Source organism: Vicia villosa, linkage group LG1 (genome assembly GCF_029867415.1).
Source record: "Vicia villosa cultivar HV-30 ecotype Madison, WI linkage group LG1, Vvil1.0, whole genome shotgun sequence".
Taxonomy (NCBI): domain Eukaryota; kingdom Viridiplantae; phylum Streptophyta; class Magnoliopsida; order Fabales; family Fabaceae; genus Vicia; species Vicia villosa.
In genome coordinates, this window is record NC_081180.1 from 151,839,829 (window position 1) to 151,845,828 (window position 6,000).

The following is a 6,000-nucleotide window of genomic DNA, read 5'->3' on the forward strand; positions in this document are numbered from 1 at the left end:
AAACTTTCTCAAAACTTAATCAAATTTGAAAATTCAAGACCCTAACATGCTCAGAATTAACACACGAATACAACAATATGATTAACATAAATTAAAATATATTCAAATTCATGAATTTCTGGAAATCAGTGATGAACCCTAAAATTGATTTTTAAAATTAAACTCCTAGCTTAAACAATCAATTATCAAAACCTTAGGGCTATCAATTAGCATGTAAAAACGAGCATTTTGGTATCAAGAATTGCATGAATTGAGCTCCATTCAAGGAAGCTCAAAGTTGAGTTACATACCTCTGAAAATGAGGTCGAGCAGAGTGTTTGAGAGGACCTGGGAATGCTTCAAGTATCTGGACACCTTGAGGGACCTTCAAGGAAGCTTTTGGAATGCTCACAATGCTTTGATCATCCCTACAAATACTAACTTGATACCACCTGCAAATGGAAAAAGTTATGGCTAGAACTCAATGTTCTAGTTGTTACATGCATTCATACTATCATGAATTTCATAGTTCTCTTAGAAGCTTATAGGGGCCTTTTCTACTCAGATTCTGATTTCAGCAACAAAATTGACTTCACACCACTACGTGCTTGAAAGTTAATGATGGAACAACTCCGCCGGGTTTTCACTGAAATGAGAACAGAAATGGAGACTGACGTGAATCAAGGTATGGAGGTTATTCAAGCCTTTTCTCTTTGAGAAGAAGAATTGAGACAGGTTCCTCAAAGGCCAAAGGTAGATGTTAACCCTTCTATTTATAGCTTATACCCTGCTGGACTTAGGCTTTTAAACACAACTAATATGCTTTTACAAATCAGCAATAACTTTTGCTACAAACAAGACCTTCAATCTTTAGTTTCCTAAAATGTCTCCATATTTATAAATTGTATAAAGATGTATATTCTTCAAATATTCTGATCAATTCTCCTGACATGTCAAATAAAATAACGCTTTATATGCTTGTATCATATCCCTGAATATTCTCCACCAATCTGCAGTTGTTAAATCATAATTGATTTAACTGATTCACTTCAGCTCCTGGTGTGAAGTTGTGACATCTCATATGACATGTTATTCCATATGTTGAAATGGTTCAACATAACATGTTCTAACATTCTAGTGGAACTTCTTGTTGTACATGTTCTTCTTAGTAGGTTTCTACATTACATCATTCCTTCTATTAATTTTTTTTACAAAAATTAAGCCAATCCTAAAACTAGAGAACTTACAATGATGATGAGATTGTTGCATAAAATTATTGTTAATTTGGTTTGGTGATAGTGCTGGAAATTAATTGTGTTGTGTTTATGTGAGTTTTTTTAATAATTGAATTGGTTTTGTTGTTTATAATTGTTGAAGAATGTTTGTTGATAAATATGTGGACACTAAGTGTTTGTCTAATTGCTTGAGATAGTTGTTTTGTTCTTGATTTTGATTAATGGCATGAAATTGGAGTTAATTATTGAAGAATTATAAGTATTGATGATGATGAATAAGTGTGGAATTGGTTGAAGGCTTGATGCTTAATTGCTTGAATTGCATGATTAGTGATAATTGTTATACTTGGTTCTTGATCCTTACTTGTTATCCATGAGTGTTGTCAATTTTGGAAGTTAATTGTTGATTCTTAATTGGTGTTGATGTTGAATTAATGCACATAAGCTTGTTGCCATGAAGGTGATGGTGATGCTACTTATTGTGTTACTTAATTTCATCTTGAATCCAATAGTCATGATTGTGGATGTGCATTGAAGTGAACTTGAGAATTACTTGTAGTATGGGACATTGTTTCTATCATTGAATTTGAGTTTTTATGCATAATTGTCGATTCTTGAATTGTTAAGCTACTTGAAAATTAACATTGTTGATATGTGGTGATTCTTGAAATGAAATAAACATATTAATTGGTAACCAAATTCTTGAATATGTGGTATCCATGCTTGTTGATGTTTGAATTAAAATTGTGTAATAAACTTGTGGTTCATGAGAATTAAAGTGTTGCTAATGCTTGAGTTTGCTTCATGAAAATATTTAGAAAACATGTGAATAAAGTGTTGTTGAATTCTAATTGTTGATTGTGTTAGTTCTGTATTTTATGATTGGCAGGTTTTTGTAAAACAAATAATATGAAAGAAAAGATAGGACATATTTGCTATTGAACAGGTAAAAAAGATGTCCTACAAGATGTCGTAACATGTTGGGTTAAAGACTTTCAACATCTGGAACAACATGTCCTATAAGGAAGCACAAGATATCATGCTTGCTGAGTTGAAAGATTCAGTCTGATTTGAATAATGCATAATAGCCTATGAATATTATGCAATCTTTACGGACGCAAATTTAAAGGTTGAAGAAAATAAAGAGGAATATTGAAGAATAAATGACTTTTTATAATTGGATACAATTTAAAAAGATTTGATTGAAGACTTATTTTTTGTAGTAGATATTACTGATTTGTAACAAAAAAATATACTACAATTAGAGGCCCAATTCCAGTTGGGAATAGGTTATAAGTAAAAGCATTATAACCTAGAAACAAAATAAGCTAGCCGAGAATAGAAACGATGTAATCATTATGGCTAGGTTGCTAAACCTCCCGATCCGTGGGAACATTGTTATGCACTTGGCTTGTTGCTTAATTGCTGATACAAGATTGTAATAGAGCTTATTTGAATGTTAATTGATGCCATTATGTGCTGGAAATCGCTTCTATGTTCATGAACTTTAATTTCGGTTTCAGCCGACTTTTTTGTCGATTTTGGTACTGTTCCGTTTTGAAAATCGTACTTTCAGGCCGATTTAATAAAAACTGACCGCATTTTTGAATTCTTTGGCACGCTTGTAGGTTACCATGTAAATTTCATTTGATTCCGACAACTTTGGTTTTTGATTATTTTTTCTGATTTTGATGCTTTGTCGGTTCGATTGACATGTACATATCTTGTTTAGCTTCCATTTGACTTGTATCCATGTTTGGTTAGTATTTGTATTTCATTGCACTTGTGTTTGCTAGTTTCAGATACATTCCGCATGTACTTTGTTTGTTTTACAAAACACTTTGTGCCGTTTTGAGCTATTTTGTTTTTGTTTTTGTACATATAGCCTATTTCATCATTCTAGGTTGCTTCATTGTTATTTATAATGTGTTTGTTAAGTGTGAACAAGGGTTCCATAGCTTGAGGCCAATGCAGTTACTTAGAATTATTTCTGAACCCTAATTTGGTTTAGATGATCATCTTATCCTTTCTTTCATGGGTTTTTTTCGATATTTTCCCATTCCTTTTGGAATAAATAAAGTTCAGTTGCAACTTTGTTGTATTTATAGCGTGCGATGCGCTCAGGTATTTTTTGCGCCAACACGAAGCTAAACTCCTTACAAACATTGGTTGGGCGATTAAGCATTAAGTCTATGTTTAGTTCGTGAGCTTAGTCACTTAAGGAAAATCTCCCATTCTAGGTTCTTGATGATAAGCAATGAAAAATTTTCTCTTAGGTTTGTGAGCTTAGTCAGATGTAAAATCCCAACTTGGTTCGAGATTTGCTTGGTGTAAAATCTTGGTTTAGCTCATGGTCAGCATGTGTAAAACCCGATTTAATCCTAAGGATGGAAAGTTCAAAACTCTCCAGCGGTTTGAGATAACTCCGTATAAAATCTCGATTTAGATTGGAAACTAACTGCTAAAAATTATAGTTCGTGTTAGGAAGGAAGACTAACTACTTCAATCCATTATTTGCTGTTTGATAGGAAGTTATTCTGAAATTTCATTTTTTCTTGTATAAGGGGGTTGTGAGTTTAATCTACTAAAAACTCATAGGCATTGTTTGATACTCTTAAGGATTTCGTGACTTTAACAAATGATATTTCTCGTAAGATTTGAGTGTATTTCTTGAGACAGAAATCTAAAATCTTTAACAAATTAAAGTTGAGGTAGAGAATCAAACTTACATAAAAATTAAGTATTTGCAGTCAGATAATTGAGAATTGAAAAGAGTAGACTAATTCGAATTTCAATAGATTCTATGAAGAACATAATATTTAAAGGCATTTCACGTTCATATGGAACAACTATAGACTCATCCTCCTCTTCACACGCACACCCCACAATTAGTAACAACACCTCCCCTATATTGTATAATTTTCCTTCTACAATATTTCACTTAATTCATTGGTGCCTCAAGTGATTTTAGGAGCAGGTCTGTGTCACCATGTGATGTGAGTTAAAGAATTCCTTGAGAAACTCCTTGTATTTGAAAGACTTTAAAATAGGATAATCATTCTCATCACCGGTTTCTTGTGCTGGCTCAATGAGACAATCATCTGACGGAGCTATGAAAAAAGCAGCACTTGTGCGAGTATGACTTGAATTGGTCACAGCTCGATGTTCAGCACTTATTAGCTTACCTTTACTGATTATCTGTATCCAATATTGTAACACACCACAAATCAATAAAACTTGTTACATTATATAGTTAGTTATTAAGCAAAGTAACTGCCAAAATAGGTTGATTATTAAGTGTACCTCTAACAAATGGCCTATGTTGATGACAAATGCATGAGGAAGAGGCTTAACAGTGATCCACTTTCCATCCTTTAATACTTGAAGGCCAGATACATCATCTTGCATTAAAATTGTGATGAGGTAAGGATCTTTATGTTTGGTTAGACCTAGTGTTAAACTCGGTTTAGGACATGGTGGATAATGATTAACTGAGATAATCATTGATCCGGTAAGATCGTTATCAAAGTATCCACACTTCAGACCGAGCCCTTCACTAATCAAATCCAAGATCCTCGATCCCAAGTCCTTAATTTTAATCGAAAAATTCCCAACGCATTCTCTGCAAGAAAACGTACCGATCTATAAAAATTTATAACTAGTTGCGCACAGTGGTGGAATATACACAAGGTATTCATTTTTATTTACCTGTATGTAGTTGGATTTTCAGGCCATAAGTGTTGCCATTGCTCCAAAGGATGAGAAGGGTGTCTAAGACTGTCCCTCCATAGATGAACCTTTTCTGTTTCATATCTCAGACTGCTAGTAAATATCTTACATGTCTTCAAATCGTCGTCAAGATACAAACTATGCTTGTACTCATTTGGCATCTGAAACACCTCTTTGAAAACACTCATTGTTTCGTTCATTTCATTCAGCGAGATTCCATGATTGATAACCTGGTAAATCAAAGAAATGTTAGATTTCCGTTAAACATGTGCTACTATATATATTAAAAATTGACGATTACAATTCGTAACAAAAGTAAAGCATTTAGCATGAACATGAAAGAATCCAAACTCCTTAGCAGCCTTGATGATTTTCTGAATTGTATTTGCTCTATCACCATTCTGTGCTTCATTGAGATCAATTATTGGGATGCTGTGGCTGAATGGAATTTTGAGATCCTCCCCTGGTCTTGTTTCTGGTGGAAATATGTAGTTCTCAGGCACAGATTGGATATTGGACCAATTTGAAACAAGTTTCTCCATATCCCTTTTAGGTATAGTTTGATTATTGGTCAGTACACAATGCTATTAATGGCAAAAATTTGGGAGAGGTATATGGTGCATTATTATATTTTTTTAATTTAACAAGACAGCATGAAATTGTTGACCCGAATAAATTAATGGCTCTAGTCATGTGGTTTGGTTGTATAGTTTGATATATTGTATTTGGAGATAATCACGAGATAAGATTCATCATATCACAGTTGTCATAAGTTGGTTACAAAGTCATATTCTTTTCCATTAGGAGTTTGGTGTATCATATGGCATAATTTTTAAAATGTGATATTTATAGATGTGATTAAGGAAGAGGTTAGGTTTCTGGACTTATTTGTTGATCAAGAGGTCCTTTTTATTGCATAATAAAATAAAATATGGTATAACACTTCACACTCAACATCCAAAATATGATATAACACTGAAAAACACTCAATCACTAAAACCACAAAAATCATAAATGTAACATAGTTCAGGCATATTAGCTAGCAAATATTTGGCAT

General features: G+C 33.1%; 1 protein-coding gene across 2 annotated transcripts; it reads right to left on the minus strand.

Moving 5' to 3' along the window:
- Positions 1-3,989: 3,989 nt before the first annotated feature.
- LOC131619098 (protein DOWNY MILDEW RESISTANCE 6-like) lies at positions 3,990-5,561 on the minus strand. 2 transcript variants are annotated; one of them, XM_058890240.1, is made up of 4 exons: positions 5,279-5,561; positions 4,923-5,173; positions 4,518-4,836; positions 3,990-4,412 (listed from the first exon to the last, which is right to left on the minus strand). In XM_058890240.1, the coding sequence occupies exons 1-4, from the start codon at positions 5,483-5,485 to the stop codon at positions 4,182-4,184; spliced, it is 1,008 nt and encodes a 335-aa protein (XP_058746223.1). In that variant the 5' UTR covers positions 5,486-5,561; the 3' UTR covers positions 3,990-4,181. The 2 variants fall into 2 exon arrangements, with proteins under 2 accessions (XP_058746223.1, XP_058746228.1); XM_058890245.1 differs by having other exon boundaries at positions 5,245-5,419.
- Between the last annotated feature and the right edge of the window lie 439 nt (positions 5,562-6,000).

What these genes read in the sequence shown, in the direction of transcription:
- LOC131619098 (XM_058890240.1), bottom strand. Translation starts at nt 5,485, where the DNA reads ATGGAGAAACTTGTTTCAAATTGGTCCAATATCCAATCTGTGCCTGAG. An exon ending in GAAAATCCAACTACATACAG is followed by an intron (nt 4,837 to 4,922) that starts GTAAATAAAAAT and finishes GTTTTCTTGCAG; the next exon opens with AGAATGCGTTGGGAATTTTT. An exon ending in ACATAGGCCATTTGTTAGAG is followed by an intron (nt 4,413 to 4,517) that starts GTACACTTAATA and finishes TATTGGATACAG; the next exon opens with ATAATCAGTAAAGGTAAGCT.